At 40.1% G+C, this 24282-nt stretch overlaps 1 protein-coding gene across 1 annotated transcript in view; it reads left to right on the top strand.

The window, feature by feature from the left end:
- Positions 1–595: 595 nt before the first annotated feature.
- AASS (aminoadipate-semialdehyde synthase) overlaps positions 596–24282 on the top strand; it is a 31208-nt gene continuing 7521 nt past the window's right edge. The window contains exons 1-19 of the mRNA XM_074903168.1: positions 596–672; positions 1967–2187; positions 3330–3506; positions 4147–4231; positions 4888–4955; positions 5069–5215; positions 6212–6290; positions 6377–6504; positions 6674–6822; positions 7953–8075; positions 8224–8335; positions 8866–8925; positions 9019–9086; positions 12886–13007; positions 17388–17517; positions 18398–18508; positions 19812–19920; positions 20345–20485; positions 22362–22529. Of these exons, the coding sequence (XP_074759269.1) occupies positions 1975–2187; positions 3330–3506; positions 4147–4231; positions 4888–4955; positions 5069–5215; positions 6212–6290; positions 6377–6504; positions 6674–6822; positions 7953–8075; positions 8224–8335; positions 8866–8925; positions 9019–9086; positions 12886–13007; positions 17388–17517; positions 18398–18508; positions 19812–19920; positions 20345–20485; positions 22362–22529 (2190 nt within the window). The 5' untranslated portion in view covers positions 596–672; positions 1967–1974. The remainder of the gene's footprint in view (positions 673–1966; positions 2188–3329; positions 3507–4146; positions 4232–4887; positions 4956–5068; positions 5216–6211; positions 6291–6376; positions 6505–6673; positions 6823–7952; positions 8076–8223; positions 8336–8865; positions 8926–9018; positions 9087–12885; positions 13008–17387; positions 17518–18397; positions 18509–19811; positions 19921–20344; positions 20486–22361; positions 22530–24282) is intronic.

The raw sequence follows: 24282 nt of genomic DNA, 5'->3' as shown, positions 1-24282 counted from the left end.
GAGGCCCATCATAAAAGAGCTAATTCAGTGACAGAGTTCCAGCTGAAAATTGGCAGCAGCATACCTAACAAATCAAGTATTTCTATTTGTCAGACAAAGTTAACTTTCACCGTTTCCATACCAAGTTAAATACAACTGAAAGGAAGAACGTGACTGAACGTACTTAATTAATTTGAGCCGATGTGTACCAGGAAAATGTCTGAGCAGGCGACCCTGGGGAGGGCAGGGCTGTGACGGGACAAGCGCGGCCTCTGCTCGCTCGCCCCGGGCACGGCGGGCGAGCGGCCCCGTTGCGGGGCCCGCTGTGCCGTGGCGGAGAGCCTGCAGGGCTTCGCGTGGGGCCCGCGGGGCTCCCCGCGGCGCAGGGGGCTGCGCAGGCCGCGCCGCCGCCAGCTCCCGCCCGCCCGGGCCGCCGCCGGGCGCCCCTCAGGCGCCGGGGGGGCAGGGGTGTCGGGCCGGGCCTTCCAGGAACCGGGGGCGGTGAGGGGGCGTGACGGCTCCGCCGTGACGCCGCGGCCAGGGCCCTTCCCCATTGGCGGACAGCGAAGGGTGTAGCCGGAGGGCGGCTCGCGGTTGGCTGCCGCCTGGGCGTCGGCGGAGCGCTGGACGGCGGCCGCCGCAGGGAGCCGGCCCGACCCGCCGCGCCTGCCGCGCTGCCCCGCTCGCCCGGAGGTAGGTACGGCGCTGCCCGCCGCCCCGCTGGGCACCCAGCGGCCCGCGGCGCTCCCCGCGGCAGCAAGCGCGGCCTGGTGCCCTCCGCGCGGGCAGCGCTGCCGGCAGGGCGGCCGCTCGGCCCCGCTCTCCTGCGGCCGGTGCCGCCCGCTCACTGCGTTTCTGCCCCTGCCCGCCCGCCTCTCCTGCCTCTCATGACGGTTTTGTTTTTTTTTTCTTCCGCGCGTCGCCCCTCCTCGCGGGAGGCTGGAGGGGCCCTGTGCGACCCACAGCTGCTGATTCAGCGGGGGGGTGAAACGCTCTGGCAGCGCCGGCGCGTTAGTTCATCTGGGTCTTGAGTAGTACGTGGAGGCACAAGTTGCTCGTGTATTAAATTCACTCTAGAAATAGGATCTCATTCAAATTGTGTGCGGTAATCAAACGCATTTTTTGGGGTTATTTTTGTTGCCTTTGCTGTGTTGCTCAGCACTATTTCAGTCCCAGTGAAATTCAGAAGCTGTGTGGCACATTTCCCACAGCGTGGGCGATGAAGAACTGGTGCAGTTGGGCTCCCTGGGTCAGCCAGCGTGCTGAGGAGGCCAGAGAAGGTTCTCCAGTTCTGCAGGCTTTGAATTCTAAAGTTACTTTCACTTTTACAACAGGATATCAGTGTCTCTGTGGCTAAGCCTGAGCATACACAGGGAGGGAACTTCTGGCCTGCCAGAGGTCACAGGGAGTGTTTGCTTACTGCTCTCATTTCCCCTCACATGCTGTCAATGCAAGGCAGCTCATTCCCTCTGGAAAGCGGCATTTTTCTTCTTGTAGAACTCCTCTGTGTGAGGGAAGTTTGCTTCACTGCAGGCTTGGGTTTGAGGTATAGTGCATTGGTATGAACTGCTCTTGTCGTTATATTTTAGTGTGCAGTAATAGTGACTGTGTGACAGAGCTTCCTCTGTTTTTGAGGTACTGATATGCTCTCTAAGGATCCTCTTAGCATGCTGAAGAGCATTTTTAAGTTTCCAGCATGCTTTTTAAGCCGTGTAACTAAAAACTTGGTACGTTAAACACTTTAAAAGCCTTCCTTTACAGTAGTGCAAACAATTAGTTTCTGTAACACCACCGCACCAAACTGAGATGCAACAAAGTACACTGAAAGTAAATTAATGTCTCCCCAAAATAGGGTGTAACTAGAGTATAAAGTATCCGGTTTGTGTTTTACAGCAGATGTTAAAGGAGACCAGAACTTTTGCACAAACTGTATTTGAAGCATATATATACATGTATTATTTTACTACTTTGTCTTTGCTGCCATCAGGCTTTACCATGCTCCGAGCCTTTAGTCACACAAATGGTAGGTGTGCATTCCATCATGCTAAGTGTTGGCACCATCGTAAGTCTGTGCTGGCAATCAGGAGAGAAGATGTTAATGCGTGGGAAAGAAGAGCACCTCTAGCACCAAAGCATGTTAAAGAATTGACACAGATGGGATACAAGGTCTTGGTGCAGCCATCTAACCGGAGAGCCATCCATGAAAAGGTAAAGTCCCATTTTGAGTTAGATAAGCAAAGTTGTAGTTCAGTTATTAACCATAGTACAGGAAAAATAATATTCAAAGGCTATACAAGAGAAAACATATTACTAATTTTGTTGTTAAATGAGAAGTCATTGTGTCCTCGTCGAGAGAAAAAGGAGTAGTTTGTTTAGCTTTTTAATGTAGTATTGGCACACTCGTGGGTTTTTGGAGGTGTTTTTATTGATTCCTTGCCCTTTCATCTGTCTCTGGAGAAGTTCTGAGTGGTCTTGAAGTAGAAACTTAGGAATTCATTTAACATTGGTGGTTTTGTCTTCTGTTTGTATGCAGACAGTACTTTAAGCATATTTTTTTAAAAAAGAAGGTGAATCCTATTCCTATTTAGGTCCCATTCCTCATGTAAAATGAGGAGAGAGGTTTCTTTTCTTTAATTCTGTGAGATTGAGGGCTGAGAGCTTTTACAGTTCTTGTAGCAGCAGTAGTACTCTGCTGTAAGGTATCTGAGCCAACAGATAAAAATTGAAACTTAAGTAGGGAATTAGTGATCACTTGCACATAACCACCTTTTAATTAAGGCACGGTGCTGGTTTTCACCAAAGCACAGATCACATTAGGTACACAACTACGATATTGAAAGCTGAAATTTTAATATGTTTTTGAGATAAGGGAAAACAGAAATCAATTTTGATATGGAAAAACATTGTTTTAGAAGTTGCTCTTCAGCTTGGACTTAGTCATATACAATTTTATAAAATCACATGTCATCAGTCTTTGGATTAATTTGTCAATTTTCTCTACAGTTATTTCCAAGTATTTCAAGATGTTACAAATGACCGTTCATTGTTGCAATACTATAAGATATTTTAAATGTAGTAAAATATCTTTTTTTGTCATCTGTGAATTTAAGATGAAGGATTTTGCTAACACATAATTATGTTTTGGCCTTGTATAATAGGATATTAGCATGGAAATTCAGTTTGATATTTGATACCCCATTTCATAAAGAGGTTTATGAATGTATCACATGCAGTAACTTGTTTCTGCTTTGTAGAATTATCTATTTGTCCTCTGTCTAGTTGCATATGTGCTGAGATCTGAATAGAGAAAAAAGACCAGAAGAATTCACTTTGATTTTTCTTTTTCATAGGATTACGTCAAAGCAGGTGGCATTATTCAAGAAGATATTTCTGAGGCTTCTCTGATAATAGGTGTGAAGAGACCTCCAGAGGACAAATTAATCCCTAAAAAGAACTATGCCTTCTTCTCTCACACTATTAAAGCCCAAGAGGCAAACATGCCCCTTTTGGATGAGATTCTAAAACAGGTAAATTTTGTCACAGTGAAGACAATTGGCTGTTAGCATGGGGTGGAAACTGAACTTCATGCTGAAGTATGATCAAAACTTTGCTGCCTAGTATGGTTACTTTCAGCATGCATATTTGTAGATAGTTAATGAGGATTGTTTTTAGTATCCTTTCCTGGAGCTGAGTATTTCTTGCTTGGAGGATGTCGTGCTTGCAGTGCTACTCAGTTTATGTGCATAAGGCAGAGGAGTTGTGATTATGGTACGCTCAGGAGAGGTTCATGCTGTGTGAGCATGAAGGATTGTTGGAAAGTTATTAAGCTAGAGTGTGTATTGGTCATTACAGAGGGAGGCAGCCAGTTTACTGAGAAATGAGCAGCCCCTTGGCAGAGAATGTGAGTGGGTCTGCAGCAGCTGGAATGGCCTATTGGGAGCTCTGTGCCAAGACTGCACTGGCAGTGCAGAGACTTTAAAATTTAATGCAACATCTAGGTGGGTTTTTTTATACTTGTTATGAGTTATTTGCCTTTCTAATACATGCCCATCAGCCTCTATCATGAAGGATGACAAAGGTATATGAAAAAGTAGTTCCTGGGAGAGCAACGTGCCACTGACTGCATTCACTTGAAATTTTAATACTCAGTTTGCTATGTGTTTTCAGGAAATTCGACTGTTTGACTATGAAAAAATGGTTGATCATAAAGGAATGCGAGTTGTGGCCTTTGGAAAGTGGGCTGGTGTAGCAGGTATAGTGCATAAAGTAAAGGCAGGCTTGCAACAAGTAACTTCTTGTAATAATTTTGGTTGTCTGCGTTTCCTCAAAGTTGAGGCTTGCAATGTGTTTTTAACTACATTTTTAACTCTTGCTTTTAAGAGCTTTTTTCCATTCTGTTTTGTGCTCCCTACTTTTGATGAGACTACATGTCAGATAGTCTTGTGGATTCCTGGCAAATCTACTATTTTATGTTGTCCTGAAATCCCATTTGTCTATTCAACTAATCCAAATCAGACTAAATATCAAGAGATCAACTGAACAGGCTTTTGAAAAAAACAGCTGCTGTCAGTCCTGTGAGTTTGAACATCTGTTTGTCACTTAACCATTTACACTGATTTTTGTGAGTCATGGTTCTCATTCTTTTCTATTGAACTTCAACTCTGTTTCTTCAGGAGACTCTCTTTATTGTCTCCTTCTTTGGAATCTGGTCATGTGGATGCATCTCATGAAAGGATATCCATGTATTAAACAGTGCTGAAATGCATAAAGTGGGCTAAGAGCAGGTTTAAGGTCATGACCTGCTACTGAATTTCTGCTTTTATGGTTTTATGTAGACTTATGTAGATTTTAACCATGCATATTCATAATTAACACTGATGGTCTGATTTTTCTTTTTTTTAACAATAGGAATGATCAACATTCTACATGGATTGGGATTACGATTTTTAGCCCTGGGACATCACACTCCCTTCATGGTAAGAGTACATGTGTATGTATTTTTCTTTAGCAAAATGACAATGAAGCATCTGCTAATTATCTGAATTTGAATATGGAAAATATCTTGTTAGTTCTTTGTCTTTGATTTCAGCACATTGGGATGGCACATAACTACAGGAATAGCAGTCAGGCTGTGCAGGCAGTACGGGATGCTGGGTATGAAATTTCGCTGGGATTGATGCCGAAGTCAGTTGGGCCCTTAACATTTGTGTTTACAGGCACTGGTAATGTTTCTAAGGTAAGAATTCTGCATCAAGATGAAATGCTATATTATTTTTGATAGAATGTTGGCATTTGATACATATCAGGTTAAATGGGTTGATGGGTTCATTTTGTTTGCTTGGCCTTCAGGTTTTCCTTTGTCAGTAAGAAATTTTAAGTACCTTAAACTAATGCGTTTAAGATGAGAACGTGCCTGACAAGGCTGATCATGCTAACTTCTTATCTTGAAAAATGGGTCTTACTGCTCCTCTCTCCTTTTCCACATGCATGATTTTTGTCTCCCTCTCTCCTCCCTGTTGACTCTGGGCTCCCAAGGTATGTTGAATTCCCCCACTAAAGTAGGGGTTAAAGAATTGTTTTTTCTAATACATGCTGAGTTTTTATATCTGTTTTTATAACTTGGCTTACAAGTGCTGAACTGTGGAGCTATTTTCTATGACACAGGGAAAAGGCTTACCCCTGGTTTTAGCAAGAAAGAATGGATCGGTTAACTAGGTTCCAGCTATAAAGTGAAATCACTGCCTACGTAAATGTGTGCTTTCTGGACAAAAGGATGGCGTGTCTCAAAGGCCTCTGTTCTATGATCACAGCTCATTGGGAAAGTCATCTTGAAGTTCTTTGCTCTTAGAACAGGTTGGCTGGTGAGGAGTGGCTTCAGGGGCCTTCCCTAAAAAAGAAACTGCTCCTCAGAATGGCAGCAAAACCGTCTTTGTGGCTGAGTTGAGGCCTCCAAGCTCTGCCATTAGAAATATAAATGAGGCATTGGGTTATGGGTCAGGCGTACTGCAGTAATGGGGAATTATGTAAATTCCTCGTACATAGAGCCCAGGTGGCTTTGTTTGGGTTAAGCGGGGGTATGTGTGAAACACTTTGTACATCTCTGAAGATGTTCTCTAGCAGGACTGTCAAGTTGTGTGTGGCATTTTTATATTTGTTTTCACACACCAGATGAGCAGTGTTACACTACCTTTATATTTTCTGCTCATTCTGAATCCTACTTCATGGTTTACAGGGTGCTCAAGAAATGTTCAATGCCCTCCCATGTGAGTTTGTGGAACCACATGAGTTAAAGGAAGTTTCCAGATCTGGAGGTATGCTGTGACAATAAAGTGATTGAAAACACTGAACCCTTTTTGTCCAAGTATAACAGCTAATTTTTTTTTTTTTTTAACCTCAGACCTCAGGAAAGTCTATGGGACAGTGTTAAGTCGTCACCATCATCTTGTAAGGAAACGTGATGGACTTTATGATCCAGTAGACTATGATAAACATCCAGAACTTTACACTTCTCGCTTTAACACTGATGTGAGCATCTCTTCTGTTCTTTTATGAAAGGTTTTCCGTGCATTGGTAGTTACTACACCTTTGCATATCCATTGATTGAGAGAGCATTCATTTAAAACACTAGACAAGGTGCTTTCAACTTCTTAAGGTACTAGATGAGAACATCAGGCATCTCTAATTTTCTTTGCAGATTGCACCCTACACAACTTGTTTAATTAATGGCATATACTGGGAACAACATACTCCTCGCTTATTAAGTCGACAGGATGCTCAGAACCTGCTAGTGCCAGTTAGATCTGCTGCTGGTGCAACAGAGGGCTGTCCTGAGTTACCACACAAGTAAGACACCTCAGTTCACTCGTAACAATTCTGCAGCACCATGATTAAGTCATAATGTTGGGCAGTTTCACCAGATGTTCTCTTTCTTATGTTTTTCCCCTGAGTGTTGCACAATGCCCCATTGATTCTGCTTTTGTTTTTCTGTGCTTTGCAGTCTTGTTTTCACAGTTTGGAGTTTTTGAAAACGTAACAGTACAAATGACTGACAGGTATTGGCTGTCTTTCTGCAAAGGTAGTTCTGCCATTGATTCTTGTGCAGAATCAATACAAATAGTGTGACATCTGGGAAATGTACCTACTGCACCATTATTGCTAGAAGTTTCTGTGCCTGAAGAGAGTTTGTTGGTTAAGTTCTTCCTACCCTGTCATTTGACTTGTACGAGTTCAGTAACTGTTTCAGCAGGTAGTGGAAATCCTTCACAACCCTGAATAGCTTTAAGGATGGAGTGTGGGATGCAAATCCAGAGTTAGTCTCCTTTCAGTGTAGGTGGGAGCCACCCTTTCTCTAACAGCCCTGTGTAATAGTTCTCTGGGAGACAGGCCTGGGGATGGATTTGGGGAGGATATGGTGAGGAAGCACATCTTTGTCTCTTTTCTGCCCACTCTTGACATCTTCCTCTCACATGACAAATAATTTAAGTGGAGCCAGAGGTAGTGAGTTAGGCTAATGAACGCTCCACCTGCACCAGCTATCTGTGAACTGAAAGGAGACAGCCACTTCTTTATGTTTCCCTTTATGATGATGAAGTTATTCTAGTGCAGGACTGCCCAGTGACAGTTCAGGAGAATTGGTAGATGGAGAATGAATGGAAGGTGTTGGCAGCACATGGAGTACAGAGAAAAAATGATGGATCAGTGGATTCTGGTCTTTGAGAAGTTACACATGAAATATGGATCTTGTTGATATGAATCAAAATCTTATGACTACAGTAGGGCTGGATTTCCATTAGTTTCTGGGTCCTATTGTTTGTGTTGTGTTGACTTCTAAATTGGTTAAGATGAATGTAACTACAAGTCTGATAGATCTTCTCACATTTCTTTTATTTCCCTTGTGATCTTCTATACCTATGTTTTTTTTAGTAATTTGGATAATGCTCTATTCCTTTGTCTTCTTTGTTTAATTGCCTTAGACTTCTGGCAATATGTGACATTTCAGCAGACACTGGGGGATCGATAGAATTTATGACGGAGTGTACAACAATTGACAGTCCATTTTGCATGTATGATGCTGACCAGCATATTATTCATGACAGGTGGGAGAGCCTTTAATTTTTATTGCTTTCCTCTGTAATTTGTACAGTGGAACCTTAAATTGCAAAGTCAGATGTTTAAAACACGAAAGGTGGTACCTTTCAGGTACCAAGGAGAAGTAGTTTAGAAGAGCTGTGTTCTCTCTTTCAGTGTTGAAGGCTCTGGGATTCTGATGTGTACCATCGACAATCTGCCAGCACAGCTTCCTATAGAAGCAACAGAGTACTTTGGTGATATGCTTTTCCCGTACATTGAAGAGATGGTAAGGTCTTATGTGTCCCAACAAGAAGGTGGAAGACTCGAACTTCATTCTGTTTGTTTGTTGCTTTTCTGGTCTCCTGTTATACATTCAGAAGGAATCTGCTGTAGAACATAACTGACTTTGTACATCAAAAAAAAAAAAGTTTTTTAAGTCTTGAGGCAGTATTTTCAAAAAGCAACATGTGAATGAGACATTAGTGACCTGGATGTCTTGGGGATTTGACAAGAACACTTTCTGTAGGCAGGAAACAGGCTCTGGCAGGTAGTTCATTGCTTCTTGACCCTGCAGGAGAGGTCTAAATCAGATTTTCTTGGGGCACTCAACAGTCACTCACAATCAGACTGCTGTTAGAATGTGCGTGTTTTCATAAAGGTCAAATGACACTGATAAGGGCCAAGAGAATATTGGATATACAAGATGTTGTTATTGTTGCATGCATTTAAATGTTGCTTAAAATCTTGATGTTTTACTCTGAAAAAAAAAATTATGGGGAATAAAATGACCTGATTTGAAGTAACTTATCTCCACAGCTGTTGTCAGAAGGCTCAGAACCTCTTGAAAGCCAGAATTACTCAGCTGTTGTTCGAGATGTAAGTTTTGCAGTTTGGCACTTTGCTTTTCTTCCTCTGCTTTAAAACATACAGGTGCAAAAAATGCTCAAAATTTGTTTCATGTATTTATAGGCAGTGATTGCATCCAATGGCTCACTGACAGCTAAGTATAAATATATCCAGAAATTGAGGGAGAGCAGGTAATGTATAGCTTCTTAAAGTTTATTTGGTTCAGGTTTTTTAAAAAAGCTTGTCTGCATTCTGTCTCCCTTTTGCATTTATTTCCTCTTCTGTTTTGGTGGAATACTATTACATTGCACTGTGTCTAAATGTCTCCTAGCTTGATGATTTCCTTCTTTCTTCATGCACATTGCCTAAATCATTAACATGTGTTGTTAGTAATTTATATTGAAGTTGAAAATATAGTCATTTTTCTTTCATACATTATGAAGACTGTTTTACCAGAGGCAGAAAACAGCCATGTACCAGTAGTATTGTTAACTCCTTGGCCTTTAAAAATGGATATAACATACAATCCTTTGAAAGGAATGGCTGAAAGGAGAAGGGTCTCTAATGAATCCAGTTTCCTCTAGTATAGCTCAAGTGCTGTGTTGTATAGCATTGTTCTGTGACTGGATGTATTTAGGAGCCTCTGTAAGACTCTCAGATTTTCATTATATTCCTGTAGCTACAGCTTTAGCTACCACTTCATCCACACCCTGTGTCAGTAGTTATCTGCCAGTGGTAACATGAAAGAAGTAGCACTGAGTGGATTAAGCTAAAAAAGTATAAATAACCTCGATATCCCTTCCCTTCCCCTTGCTCCCTATTATTAACAAACACCTATAGTTTACCTATGAAAAACGTTAATTTGACAATAAGTGGGTACCTCTGGCTTCTGTTTGTCATCAATGCCAGCTGCACTGTATATCATGTAAAAGTTGAAATTGGTCTGACCACAAGCACTGCACATGCTATGCACTAAAAGCATAGTGTGTTGACTTTTGCATGCCAGACTTCTTCAATTCCCTTTGGGAACTTCATGAGTTCTGGTTATGAACTTGTGCATGATGAACTATAGGTGCATTTTCCACCCAAAGCAATATGCTGTTTGCCTCTCAGACTTCTGCTCACAGTGACTTTTGTTGTGTGCCGTTTGGTACACCACCTCAAGAAGCTGTCTCAGTAACACATTTTCTTATTCCTCACACAGCATGATGATATGGTGGGTTTTTTTGCTTTCTCCATAATCACTTGCATAGTCTTGTGTGAACTATCCTGAGAATCCAGAGACTTCATTCCCAAGGGGTTTTTCTGGTAGATTTTTGATATTTCTGCAGACCTGTGTGTTGCATGCGATGTTCAGTTTTTCATTGGTGTTGCTCACTTAGCTGTCAGAAAAGCAAGATCTGCTAACAATACCCTCCTTTACTTTGCAAACTTTAGAGGTAATGCAAATGAAAACAGGGATTTTACTGCTTAAGGTATGATGGTTTAGCTAGAGATAGGCTCTTGTTTAGAGCCTGTAGGAATTGTGTGGCTTGTGTTATTACTCTAACAAAGTATTATGATGTGTCTAGTTTAGTTTCTGAGGGCTCTATTTAGACTGTTTATACTTTTTGGAAGTCCATGAACAGAGATAGGGTTGCCAGACTGTATAAACTGAACCGTCTTTGGTGCCATTAGAAAGAAGGAGCAGTTTTGATTTACTGAATTTATCTCCATTCTTTCACCTTTACTTGCTTCATACCTGCTCCCGGTTCCTCATTCACAGCTGCAATGGCATATCCCGTTAACAATATGGACCTCTAAGTATTACTGTTATTTGTTCATAGATTAACATAACTGTATTATTTAAACTTGTATGTAGAGAATAAGCATAATCTGAAACGTTCTTTTCTGGGACTGTATAGGTTCTGTTCCCACTCTTGATGGGTCATTTGGAAGCTTATATTTGTTCCTGTCCTAGGGCAGACATGCTGCGTTTGATCCATATGTGACCTCATTCTAGACATTGGAAAAGTTTTTAATAAATATGCTAAGAAGTTTGATTGCAAAATCCAGCTTTCTTTTATATAAGAAGTCTCCCTTTTGTTAACACTATTGCTTCAAGCTCCTGCGTACCACCGCTGTTCTGTATAAGTAAAGGGTAGAGAAGAAGTCTTTCTCCTCCCTCGTCCATGAGGATGTAGCTGTGGAAGAAGATGTTCTATTAGAATTGATAGGAGGAGGAGGAATGTCGCTGGGTTTGTCATATGAAGGGATATGATGGGCTTAGGAGGCTTTCTGTGGATGGATTAAATAATGGTTTAACTTTTTTAAGAAAATGAAATCTGTAGAACTTGTACGAAGGTCAAAATGTACAGTAATCTATAGTAATAATTTAGAGAGGTGATACATTGGCACATCTCATTCAGATTTAATGAATCGAAAAGTATGACTTCTTAAAAAAAATTAATCAAGCCTGAAAGTGCAGGAATGGAGTATGAAACATCTGGAATTTTGGAGAGTAATTTAAGATTTACAAATATTCAGACACAGTAGGCTGGAATGTGCTTCAGACAGATGATGTAGGCATATTTGGTATTGATTTAACTCTCTTCACTCAGGGTAGTCTTTCAACGCTATTGTTTGAGGCCTTGTTCCCCCAGATGTGGTTGGGTACTTCATGCTATGCTTTAGGTCATACAGTACCACTCTTGTCACGCTATTAGTTATTGCTCTAGCAGGCTGCAACACCATCCTTCATTATTTTGGCAGTTTTTGAACTGAAAAAACACAACTGAAAATTGATTTATGGATGTTGCGTTGTGCCCCCAAAAGATCTGAAACAAATGTTATTTAGTAGACATAAGTTTAGTCCTCTCCTGAGGACAACAGCTTTAAGCAAAGTGGACATGAGCTTGTCAGCTAGAGGTCAGCATTCTTTCGGTGGCATAATCCACAATGAAGTATATATGCCTGTGTAAACTCTCCGTAGATAAAGGGGAAATTGAGGAACTTGCTTATAAATTTACAAAGTTTCCCATCCTACCCTGAAATTTGTTTTCAGGATTTGGGGTAGAAAAGCCAAACCTCAGTCTCCATGAATTAGGTTAAACAACAGGGCCATGAACAGCTTCCTTTTCTTCAGTAGCAAAGTGCTTTAAGAAAATATTTTTAATTTGCTAAATAGTTTTTATCTGCACAGTGATGACACTTTAGACAGTTTTACAATCCTAATTTTACAACCGAATGTTAATTTAAGCTAAAAGGAAAAACAAAATATGTTTTCTTACTAAAATTTGTACATTTATGAGAACATATTTAAGCAACTGCTGAACTACGTTATTGTGGTTGGCAAAAAGCAAAATCTGTTGTGAATATGTTTTATATTGAAAGTCAGCAGGAGAGCTTAAATTTATTTATGAGAGTAGTAGAAGGTTGGTTGAAACACTGTGATGATTTTCAAATTGAGTTCTTGTCTGCAAACAAGATTTCTTGATTGGGCATTAACTTTTATTTGACTTCTATTGACTATCATGTTCCTATGATGGACTAATATGAACCTAGTATAATTGAACTAAAATACACTTTCACCAACATGGTTTTGTATACTTTAACAGTTACTCATGATGTAAAGGGAGCTAGTCAGAGTCTGGAACCCCTTTCTGACACTTGGTGGTCTTCAAGTGATCGGGTTACAGTAATTTGGCTATTGGGAAAAGCACAGTGACAACTGAGGAAAAATTTGTTGAACAGCCAGTAGCAATTGGAGAAGCATTGGAAATGTTGATGGATTTGATCATGTTTATATTGGAGGAAAGAAACTAGAAGTTACTTAGTGGAAGAATGGAAGCAGTACTAGTCAGTCTTGGGTTAGACAGCTAGGATCTTGACTCAGTCTGAATAGAGCTCTTGGTTTGTAGGCTTACTAAAACATGCTAATTCTGTTAGCTTTAGCATCTTACAGTTTTGTTCTTCTGTGTGGTTTTTAATTTTGCCTTTAATACCCCCTAGGGAATATGCCCAATCACTGAAGATGGGTAATAAGAAGAGGGTTTTATTGCTCGGATCTGGCTATGTTTCTGGCCCTGTACTTGAGTATCTCACTAGAGATTCTGATGTTGACATCACAGTTGGTATGTAAAACTTTGCTTGTTTTTCATTGAAAAATTGTCTTGTTTAAACTTGCTAGCATGGCAGAGCCTTTCTCATGAGTAATGCATGGATCTTATTCTGAGAACAGGTAAAGAAAATCTTTGTTATTATGAACAGCCCCAAAATATTTTATAGCTTTCTGAACATTTTGAGTTTATATAATCAATTTGAAAATGACATAGCCACATTAAAAGTTTATTGTTGCATGTGTAACCTATAGGGAAATTAGAAGTATTTTTCCTTTTAACTTGCTTTGGGCTTGGAATTGGTTTTGTAGCTAGTCACTTTTGTTGGTGCTTGGCTGTGTTTTCAGCCTCACACAACCAGAAGATGAAATTGGTTTTTTTTAGACAGCTGTATGAATGAAGCCTCTGATGTTGGTATAACCAGTACTGTGGTGGTAAACCTTCAGACTCTGACCTTCCCATCATCCCCATATGCCTGCTTGTTTATTCCTCTGTTTTGGATTTATCTGTAGCATATTTCAGGCTGGGTATCTCAGAAACACTCTTCTGTACCCTCGATGATGACTTTACCCTGATTCTGTGATTTCAAATTTAAAACTCAGGCTGTATTGTCTGAAAGATACTTTGCTGGGAAATGGTTTCCTTTAAAACTTACCATTGTATTTCTGTTGAATTTTGTTGTTATTGTGTTGTTTTGGTTTTTTTTTTTCTCTTCATGCTACTTTCATACTTGGCTGCTTTTGCTACCCTTTCCAGTTCTTACCATAGTACTTTTAACCCCTGGGAAAAGATTTAGTAGAGAGAAGAAGGGAACTCTTAAGGAAGCTGTATTATTAACACTGCCTGGTGTCGTGAAGGATTACAGCAGTGTGCAGTGTCCATCCCCTCATTAGTACAGAGGCTGCATCTAGTCCCTGCAATACAGTAGCAGTAAGGGAAACCAGGTGAACTGGAAGATCTGTTTTGCTAAGCAAACACTGAGCAAACACAGCAGATGCCTTTTATCTGGGTAGCTTAAAATCATGCAGTTCCTACAGCACACACCAAAAAAAAAGCTCAGAAGGAAAGAGACACAAAGATGTTACTTGTTTAATATTTGAAAGCAAGCAGGTAGATGAAGAAAGCATAAAATGCACATCACAATGCCACATTTAGTTCCCTACTGTTAGACTACACCACTTTAAATCCAAATGGTGAAAATCTTAATTGGGAAACCTTCATGGTCCCAGACTTTTTTTGGTTTGAATTTGGAGATGATTTTGCCTACCTCTTTTCCCTCAGCACAAGTTGGTTGGTAGGGTACAGAGAATCACCCTCTAGTAATATTTATTTCCCATTGACTTTGGAAAGACCATAAGGAAGTAAGGCCCTAAATTAGGAGCACAAGCTTACAGAGAATTAAAAGCACCTGTGCCCCACCTGCTGCCTTCATTGCCCACTCCTTTCTCCTGGCTGTGTTCCCATTGCTGTCCTTGTGCTGACAGCATGGTGAGCTGGGACACTTTAAGTCAGATGTGGCAAATACTGGTTGCTTTAACCTGAGTATCTTTTTTAGTTCTGCTTTTCTTGTAATATGAAGTGCTGATGACAGTAGGAGCAAGGTAATAGGACGGAATGAGGGGAGGCAGGTGGAGACCGGATTTCTCCCTTTTCGTGATAATATTAGCATATGCAGGATTGGTAGAACTAAGCCATAGGTAAGTATTGAAACTAGTTAGGCTGAACCTGGGCCTGAGCAAAATCTCAATGTTTTTATATTTATTTTGTTAAAAATGGTGAATGATGTGAATTAGTTTTGTTTTAAGCTATTTAAGCTGTTCTTGGCTATAAATAAGAATTCTGTTAAAATGTACTGAAACAGTTTTGAAAGATTTGGTTTTTAACCAGATTTATCTGTAAGTATTTGACCACATGGAATGAGGGATGGGGTATACTTTTCTGGGGACATGTTTATTTACTAAATCTCTTAGTTAGCTATGTTGAACCTGTATTCATCAAGACCTTAAAACTAGTTAAGGTTTTCCTGTCACTTAAACCAAGCACAGCCTGAAAAAGAAACAAATTTTCCTCTTTGGACTTTTTCCCGTCTTGGACTTCTAGTCAGCTTCTTGCTTTTCAGTGAAGTAGTATGTGCTTTTGCAGAAACATCTACTACTGTCAAAAACTTACGGAATACTTCACCTCTGTATTTAATTGGCCATGTTAGAGAAGTGACCATTTTTAAAACCAGGAGAAAATATGTGCCTAAAATACTTCAGGCCTTAAGGTAAATTGTTGCACTAATTAAAAATTATTGGTTTTCAGCAGGGTGATGCTAATCCAAACCCAGTTTACTTTTATAACACATTGGGCGTACAATTTTCCCATTGCCATCTTCCCTCAAGAGTCAATGCAATACAGTATTTCATTAAATTGGAAAGGACCAGGCATGCCTCTTCTGTATTTCCATGTGAATGTCAAAGCAGGAACAAAACCTCTTCCTATTTTAATGCTATTTAATTATTCTGTTTCACATGAGGTTGTAAACCTGCAAGGAAATGCGCTTTCTGGGGTCGACAATTATTTTTTATTTTTCCCCATACCTTTCTAGTTGTGTAGTGCTTCTTCAGCAAATTGATGAGCTCATGAATGCCAATAGTATTTAATACATCTAGGAGCATGATAAGAGTTTCTGGCATTCTGGTTTTCTCCTACACCTTGTTCTGCCAAGCAGATCTCTGGATGACTGATTTAAATAAGGGGTGGTAGACCCAAGGGGTAACGTCTCCTCAAATCAAAGCATGAAGATCAACTCTACTGTGTGGTTGTCCACCGAATATATAAGGAAAAGAAAAATTGCTGCTTGGTTTCATAGTGCTGTATGTGGGATGTCACTGAGTTCCCACTTGTTACTTGAACTTTGGTTCTCTTTCTCTCCATTTTGAAGTTTTTCATTTGTCTGATCCTTTTGACTTCCTACACCTAACAGTTTTTCCACTAACACTCCATCTCAAAAAAAAAAAACAAAACAAAAAAAAACCCCAACCCAAAACTGGTCTAACTGAATGGGCTAGTGGTACTTTTGATTTGGCATAGTAGAGCTGTTGTTATGTTTTTCTGATGGTCATCTTTATTTTATTTTTCCCAGACCTCATGTGGTAGGATTATGGTTCTAGTTCAGATGAGCCACCTTCTCCTATATCAATAGAAGTGCTTTCTATAGCTCTTTTCCGCTTTCTTGTGATCTTGCTCTAAAACTTTTCTCGAGCCTGAACATACGCATCCAAGCACCCCTCTTATGTGACTGTTACTTGCATTCTTCACCCTCAAACACTTTCTTTAATTGATCTACTGCTAGATCTGAGATAACAGTGTATTTCTAAGGATTCCAGAAGAATCTGCTTTTGTTCTTCCATCAGTGGTTTGGTCACTTGTTCTTTGAAAACTTTGTAATGTCTTTCTCAGTACATTTTGACACTTACCAAAGAGTGGCAGGTGTTCATCTGAGATATCATGGATTGAACCTCTAGTATGTATGTGTTTTAAAACCTAGAATATACCTTACCACAGATTTTTATGAGGTGTCAGAATTAAAGACATGGGACTATGCTGTTGGGGTGGATCATAACCCTGCCTAGCCTCTAATAGAAGTGTTGGGGTTTTGTAAGTAATTAATTACACTTTTCTGCAATGACCCATTTCTGCGTAAGAGATGCATATATTCAGCAGACTTTCCCCCCTCTCTCTAAAAAACACTTAGATGTGAATGTGTGCTGCTTTCTGTTTAGTTTATCTGTTTTTCCCACCATATGGGTGCTCAGTTACCTGGCAAATGTAGACAGTGCTGCTGTAGAAAACCATGCTTGGAGGACATGTGCACGTGATGTCAGTGAGCCTGTGGGGTCTGGGGTCTCCTACTGCACAAAGATAGGTTTAACAGTCCTGTACTCATGTTCTAGATCTACTTCTTGATAAAGTGGAAAAGAAGGGAGATGACTTCTAGTTTTGCATAAATAATTTGTATGGACCTAGTCTGCTGATAGTTTTAACTGCAGTTAAAACTTCTGTTACTTTTAAGTACATCCTCAAGGTTGCTAATTGATTACAAGTCTGTTCTTGTTACACAATTTAGCAGCGAGTGTTTCTTTACTTCTGAGAGCAAGTATTTGTAGATTGTTATTCTTGAGTTATAGCTGCTATGGCTTGACACTGACAATTGATAATAAAATTGACTACTTTAGGGGAAGTAAGGTGTTTTATGCCTGATTTCTCTTCAACTGTTAGTAAAGGAAAACATCCATGCAGCTGTTTCTCTTTGGGCAGAAGGAGGTGGTGTAAAGCACAATTATACATGGGAGTGCTTTTGTCTTACCTTCATCTTTAGGTAACAGTTGATGTGCTTTACTTTTAAAACAGCATCTGTCATGAAGGAACAACTCGAACAACTGACGAAAAAATACAGGAGTGTTACTTCAGTTCATATGGATGTCATTAAACACGAGGAAAAGCTGTCCTCTTTGGTGAAGAAACATGACCTTGTGATCAGGTCAGAATTCTGTGTATAAAACACGACAGGTTCAACCCTAAGTGATGCTGCTTCTTTCTCCTAGTTCACTGACCTAAATCAACATGCTAACTTTTTTCTTAATGCCCAAGAACTAGGGTCATATTTGTGCATGTAAAGTTGTAACTGGCAACTGCCTTCTCATGTAGCATGGCATCAGGACTTGCAAAGGGGCTTTGACTGCAGCATCTCTTTAAAAGTGTTCACCAGTTACATGGACAGCCTTCTTAGTGTGAGGGGCCAGTTGCATCCACCAGCGTGTGTGTTTCTGGGATTAAATCTGCATGTTTGCAAGGGGAGGCAAAATTCTGACATCTTGGTCATTTCTCTTTAGCATCCCATTAAGAAAGATACCTTTCCAGGTATTGAAACAGGGGAGGAAATGACTTCGTAGTCCTTGCCATTTTGGCGCAGATGTCATGAGTATTGTTTCCTTTATGTGTAGAGCATGCTTTTCACAAAGTACTTCAGCAAGATCATTGTAATGCAAGCTTTCTCAAGGATGGTTTTACAGTTTTGCATCTTCCAAACCTCCAGCGTGTCTGTTTAGAAGATGGCCTTGAAAAGAGGTCAGTGGTTTGTTTTTTATAAAGAGAAGTGTGACAGAAGATGCTGTCTAAAGAATGACTCCCCTATTGTCCTGCGCCCTGTTCTGAGTGCATACAACAATGCTCTTCAGACGGAGTAGCGTTTCACTTATGTGGGTATGAAACTGCTCAGGGCAAGGCAGGTATGACTGTTGCATTTACTTAGCTCTTTTGTAGGCATACAGAAAACATTTGTGAGTGTGCTGTCAACGTTCCAGTGACAGCATAAGTAACTGGCTGGATTTTGATGTTGTATAATTCTCCTTCATTTGTAGTTTGCTGCCTTATTCAGCACATCCTTTGGTTGCTAAGAAATGTATTGACAACAAAGTGAACTTGGTAACAGCCAGCTACTTAACACCAGCTATGAAGGAACTCCAGGAGAGGTAGGTATGAGTGTAGTTATCTCCCTGGTGTTGCTTCCTTATTTAGTGTATTTGAATATTTTGCCATCCGTTACATGCGCAATACTTACTGTGAATTACTGTTTTCTGCATTCTTTCTCCTTCTGTTTCTATGATGGAGGACTAAGTACCTTTCCCCAGAGTTACATGTGGAGGCAGCGGCAGAGCAGAGAGATGAGTGCGTACTGCAGTTTGGTCAGACTAGTGCTCTAAATGCTGGAACATACTTTTCTGGATGTCCCATCTTATTCCATGTTACTATGCCTTCCCCTCTCCTCTCAAACCTGTTAGGATGTTTGAGCTGGGCTAATATTCAAGCTGAGCAGCTGGGCTGTTCAGTTCTACCAGTGACGGCAAGCTTGTTTGCCCTTTGAATTCCCCTAATAAAAACTCATTCTTGGCTTATTGTATCTACGGTAATATCCTCCTTCATGACAACTTCTGGACAGGCCCGCTGTATTAGTCTCAAATTGGTGACATCTCTAACTATTCTAATGTTTTTCTTGTCCTACTTATTTTATACTTGGAAGTTGTTTTGGGTCTGGAGGTTCATCTAGGTGCTACTTTCAGTCATGATACTGGAAATTAGGAATTCAATATTGAATTCAAGTGAGTGGATTGAGAGTTATACATGCTGTGTCTCTACAAAAGATAAAAGATAGACAGGTAGAGAACCAGTGTTGTAGGCGATGAGGGAGCTTTAGGGGCCTCTGCTCCCATTCTTGCTGTGATGCCAAGAGGTCTTATCATGCTGTCAAAAAAAAAACCCAAAACCCCCAAAAATGACACTTCTCATTTGTCAAAACACAAAGTGATTTTGAAAATAAAATAAATCACCTCAGTTTGTGATAAGTAAGCTGCTCTGGGAGTGTAGGCAACTGTTAAAAAAAGAAAACCCAAATGCTTGTAATTTGGGAAAGTAGGCTTTTCAGTCTCTCTTCCCCCGCAAGAGCTGTTTAGGGCAATTATGACTAGCTCTGCTGTCCTCTGCATTACTACCTTCCTGCGTTATAGCACTGCCTAGGATAATGTGGGATAGGAATTTCTTTTTCCACCAGCTCCTAGATGTTGCAGCAAAGTAAGAGGAGCCAAGGCTAGAATGACTCTTATACATTTGTCACTGCTCAAGTGTAAACATCTTCTGTTTTTTTTTCACAAGCTGCAGTCAGAACGCAGAATTTACTGTATTGGGAAAGGTTCGTTGGGCCTTTGTTGGACAAACTTCCTGAATAAAAGGCCGGTAATAGTGAATATTCTTACAGCTCTGCATTTCTGTTATTTTTAGCGTAGAAGCTGCTGGTATTACAGTTATCAGCGAAATGGGTTTGGATCCTGGTCTTGACCATATGTTGGCGATGGAATGTATTGACAAGGCTAAAGAAGTTGGTGCTACGGTAAGGCTGGCGGGTAGTGCATAGTTCTGCCAAGATTTTATTAGTTGTTCCTTTAGCACCACCTAGTTTTTGGGCATGTCACTTATGTGTAATGGACTCTGGACACCTTACTACTTCTGATGCTTGGAATTTGGTGCCAACTAATCCAGTTGGTGAGACCATCAACTAAGATGGCTTTGCCCCTGTTTATGTGTTGATTTCCTCTCCTTTACGGACAGTGCCTGCAGTGTGACACCTTGACATTGTTGCTCAGTGAAATTCTTTTGGTTTCCCCTGTCCACTGTAGATATGATTTGGCTCATTTGGGGGATAATGTCAACAGAAAGTTTAAGAACTAATGGGAATTCTGTAGGGTAGCTCTGTACTGTTTGCATCTTGGACTGTCTGCCCTTCATTGTTTCTTTCCTGTGACTAAATCTGACAGGTTGTTTCCTACACTTCTTTCTGTGGTGGCCTACCAGCTCCAGAGCACTCTGACAATCCTCTGAGATACAAGTTCAGCTGGAGCCCACAAGGAGTGTTGCTGAATACAGTTCAGTCTGCTACATATTTGAAAAATGGAGAGGTGAAGTAATCCTAACATTTCAATTTAAAGCCAGACTAAGAAGGTGGTATTAGGTTAAGGAGGGGATTGGGATTTGTAAGGTGCTGTGTTTACTTTCAAGCCAGTGACAGTCAGTTGCCTAAGCAAGTTGCATGTATTACTTAATTCTGTGTTTGGAGCATGATGGTGCCTGCCTGCTGCCAGCTTAATTCTTAATTACTGTATGGAAACTGATAGCAAAGAAGGAGCGTGTTCTAATGACTGAAGCACAGGACTGAGTTGGTGTTCTGTGTTCAGCTTCCATCCCGGTTGTGTTTTTTTGCCATTTAAGTGCCCTCTCTTTGGTTCTGTGAAACAAAGGTGAGAGTGCATCCTTCTACTTGCTTTTCTGTCTAGTCATGCTTGTAAACCAAACAGCTTCATTCTGTACTTGAACAGTATATAGCAGAACTCTTGATTTCTTTTTCTTATGGTTCACTCAGTAATACCAATAACCCACTGAGTGTATTTTGTGAGTGTACAGTGTTTACTGATGTGGTTTATATAAGCTCTATTTTGCGGTTTGTGCAGGAGTCATTAGAGTATACTTAACCTAGCAAATGTCACTGCATTTGTTTTATGGAAAGATCATAAATGATTTGTGCAAAGCCATTGCAAGCCATTATCACATTTCTGCTTTCCAGTCCTATCTGTTTGATCACACCTACTTGCTCAGAGTAGTTACTGAGCTCTTCAAATGTCAAGGAGGCTGCCTTGTATAACTACTGTAAAGTTTAGCTAATTGTCTAAACTTTTTGATCTGTTAAACTGAGAAGTCTTTTGAGATGTTTTATCATGACATTTTGGTGCTCTAGTGTTCTTACTGCAGTAAGAAAGGAGAAATTCAGGGATTGTACATTGGATCATTATTTAAAAAGCAACAACACATAAGTTTCAGATGAAAGGGTCTCTTGGAGAATGTGAAAATGTTTCTTATTTAATTCTGACCTGGTTCACCTATTGCTAGGGAAGATCAGATCATGCATATGAATGATCCATTATGAGAGCACTATGCGTGCTTGTCAGTAAAATGTGCAATTTTTCCTCCTTGCCACTAAATCCTTAGCTGTCTTTGACTGTTGTGCAGGATTCTTATCCACTAGTGTCTTGCCTGACAGATACAGTAAGATCTTTCTGCATTGCTGCTGACTTCATTGCTTTAGTCTTCTAGAAGGAAACCTTGTCCCTTTGCTCAGAAGTCACAAAATGAGTTTGTATTAATGCTGCGTAGCAGAGCTGTGCATCAGCTGCCTGAAGGAAGCAGGGTTCAAGGCTTTGTTTGGGAGTGATAATAGAACTAGTCAACCTTACTTTGTTTTCCTTCAACGGTACACTCTCTCTGTGCTTTGTAGCTGAAAGTAAAGATGCACATGGGCAGCAATTTTATATTAGTGTGATATAACTGGATTTATTTTAATCTTTAAAAAAAAAAAAAAACAACAAAACCCCATCCTTCTCTTTATATTTGCCGCCTTCTCCCCCATAAAAAAAAAAAAAAAAAAAAAAAAAAAAAAAAAAAAAAAATTGACCGAAAAGCAGGGAGCCTATGGGCAGAGTCTCCCTTCACACTGGTGTAGTCTGGGGAGGTGCTCCAAATTTACACCAATATCAGTGAAATGGGAACCTGATGTTGCATGTTTTAGCCCTTTGATTAGTAATGGTTGACATAATGCACTCTCTTCCATACAGCACATGCTTAAATGGCTTGTGCAACTGCTTTGTTTAGGTTGGGCCTTTGTTTGTACCAGAAACACTATGCATATTCTTCCTATTTTGAGCATGCTTCCTCTTTTCTGTTGTAAAATAAGTTAAATAACAGTGCACTGAAATAATTCTGATGTTCTTTCACAACATTTAGATTATCAATATACCAGCCGGAGGATCATTACTTGATACTGTTACTCCGATGGATTTTTTCCCAGGATTAAATCTTGAAGGTTTTCCTAACAGAGACAGTACAAAATATGCTGAGCCGTATGGTATTCAGACAGCTCACACTTTGTTGAGAGGCACCTTAAGATACAGAGTAAGTTGTTGTTATTAATTATTGTTTTCCTTAAGAGATGAATGTCGCCATTTCAAGAAAACTATGTGTTTGAAAGTCAGCCTTTTATAGCTCTGTACGTGCTGTTTATGAGCTCTCCAGTATCCCAATTGAGAGATAACTGAAAGCACTTCTCTCATTTTTTTCCATGTAGTTTTACTTGGTTTATTTAACAGGTGTTTGTGGCAAAACAGAAAAATAAGTTTCACTTGGTTTAGGCAGCTGGTCAGTTGGCTTTCATAGTCTGTATCTATGTTTCTTTTTTTCTCTGGCTCTGTATTTAGTGTTGGATCAATAGAAGATTTTAAAAAAATTAAATCTGATGTGTTTGTGTGATGTGTGTTGCTGTTACATATTTTTAAGAATTGATTTATTCTCAAAGTTGATAAAAATTTGAATTTGCTTGTGTTTCTATGAAAAACATAATGTAAAAATCTTACAGAAAATTATGCTTTCCCATCAAACTGAGAAAGTTTTTCATTAAGTAACTGGTAATCTTGAACTTGAGCAGTTTTAATATTTTAGTCAGTTAAGTAAAATGTTAAGAGGTAAATGTGGTTTTCTTCTGACAGAGTCTCTTCCTTTCATTTGTTAGGTGCACAAAGCAGAATCAAAACATAGTTGGTTTTTTTTTTCAGATTTCTTTGTTTATTATTTTGTTCGTCATTATACATTAAGAAGGAACAATCCTAAAAAACATATTGAAGGTTTGAAAAAGCTTTTATGGATGTTGTGATATGTCTGTTGAGTTAAGGTTTAGGTTGTTGTTTTGTACATGGCTTGAGGAATGTATATGTCCTTTCTCAATTCCTCTATTGCAATACAAGAGGATTTTTTTCTTTATTTCTGGGAGGGAGGGAGGCTTGCTTAGCAACAGAAGGTGGAAGGCCGATGTGGGGGAGTAAGGGTTACAAATTGCAATAGCTCTCTTTTTGTCAGTCTAGATACGATCTCTTGTTCAGAAGCTAAAAATATGTGGAAGGCGTCTATTTCGTCATGAAGTCTTAATAGGACAGTATCTACTCTTCCATTTGGTGCCTGGTAAAATTTTCTTCTTTTGTGTAAGTGTTAGCACAAGAAAAAGCAAAGATGTCAGGGTGACACGAAGAGATGTTATCATTGTGCTGCAAGAATTATGTTTCTGTGGTTAGTGCTGTTTTCTTAATGCCCAAAGCAGGCCCAGCGCTTTGGGTTGGGGTGACGTTGGTAGGGTAGTGTGGAAGAGCATGCCATACCCCTGCCTGTGTGGTACCTACATGCCAGAACATAGTCCTGAGCAGGGCAGAAGTTAGTGTTGGTCCTTTGCATTTGCTGCTCTGTTGCAGAGCAGAAAGCAATCCATTCAGTGCGGAGGCTAACATCTTCTCAGAATCCCTTTAATAGATTAGGTTCACATAGCTAATTGGAGTCAGTTTAAAAAGAGGTGTCACAGAAGGATCTCGCTGGAAGGCCATCTGAGCTGATAACAGTGCTGGTGAAGGTGGCTCCTATAATAATTAGCCCTCTTTCCACCATTCTGCTTTCTTTTCAGTGTTTCTAGTCACTTTCATGTGAGTGTTTCCAGGTATCTGGCAGCTGTGTGGGAGTGTTAATGGGATACAAACAAAAATAAGCAGAAAACAGTTGAGACTTCTTTTGTTGTGCAGCCTATTGCAGCCTTTGCAGTTCCTTCTAAATACCATTCCACTGCTGTCCTGGTTGTCTCTGATATTCCTAAAGGAAAGATATAAACACA

This window comes from Athene noctua, chromosome 3, assembly GCF_965140245.1.
Source record: "Athene noctua chromosome 3, bAthNoc1.hap1.1, whole genome shotgun sequence".
Taxonomy (NCBI): Eukaryota; Metazoa; Chordata; class Aves; order Strigiformes; family Strigidae; genus Athene; species Athene noctua.
This window is presented reverse-complemented; position numbering and strand designations above follow the sequence as displayed.